The sequence below is a fragment of the Triticum urartu genome, chromosome 3 (assembly GCF_003073215.2).
Source record: "Triticum urartu cultivar G1812 chromosome 3, Tu2.1, whole genome shotgun sequence".
In the NCBI taxonomy this organism is placed as follows: domain Eukaryota; kingdom Viridiplantae; phylum Streptophyta; class Magnoliopsida; order Poales; family Poaceae; genus Triticum; species Triticum urartu.
This window is the reverse complement of record NC_053024.1, coordinates 597,244,366-597,244,935: the sequence shown is the minus strand read 5'-3', so window position 1 is coordinate 597,244,935 and position 570 is coordinate 597,244,366. Positions and strand designations below refer to the sequence as shown.

At 50.5% G+C, this 570-nt stretch overlaps 1 protein-coding gene across 1 annotated transcript; it reads left to right on the top strand.

Moving 5' to 3' along the window:
- On the top strand, positions 1–570 carry LOC125548800 (histone H2B.6). Its single transcript, XM_048712341.1, has one exon. The coding sequence runs from the start codon at positions 70–72 to the stop codon at positions 433–435; it is 366 nt and encodes a 121-aa protein (XP_048568298.1). The 5' UTR covers positions 1–69; the 3' UTR covers positions 436–570.

Sequence of the window (570 nt, the reverse complement as noted above, 5' to 3'; positions counted from 1 at the left end):
ACCCTAAACGCAAATCTCCCACCTTTGCGCCGCCAATCCAGTCTCTCGCCTCTCCTCCTAGAAACCACCATGGCGCCCAAGGCCGAGAAGAAGCCCAAGGTGGAGAAGCGCGTGCCCGGGAAGGAGGGCGAGACTAGCAAGAAGAAGGCCAAGAAGAGCAACGAGACATACAAGATCTACATCTTCAAGGTGCTCAAGCAGATTGACCCGGACATGGGTATCTCCTCCAAATCAATGTCCATCATCAACTCCATCATCAACGACATCTTCGAGAAGCTCGCCGGAGAGTCGGCAAAGCTCGCACGCTACAACAAGAAGCCCACCATCACCTCCCGGGAGATCCAGACTGCCGTGCGCCTTGTCTTTCCAGGCGAGCTTGCCAAGCACGCCGTCTCCGAGGGAACCAAGGCCGTTACCAGATTCACCGTGTATTAGATCGCCACCAAGACTTTCTTAGTCTGGTTTGGTTTCTTCATTTGTCAACAAAAATATGGAGTTATGTTTCCCTATGCAAAAATGTAGAATGAGTTGGATTTGCTAATCAATGAATTATCCAGTGTTTGTTTGAAA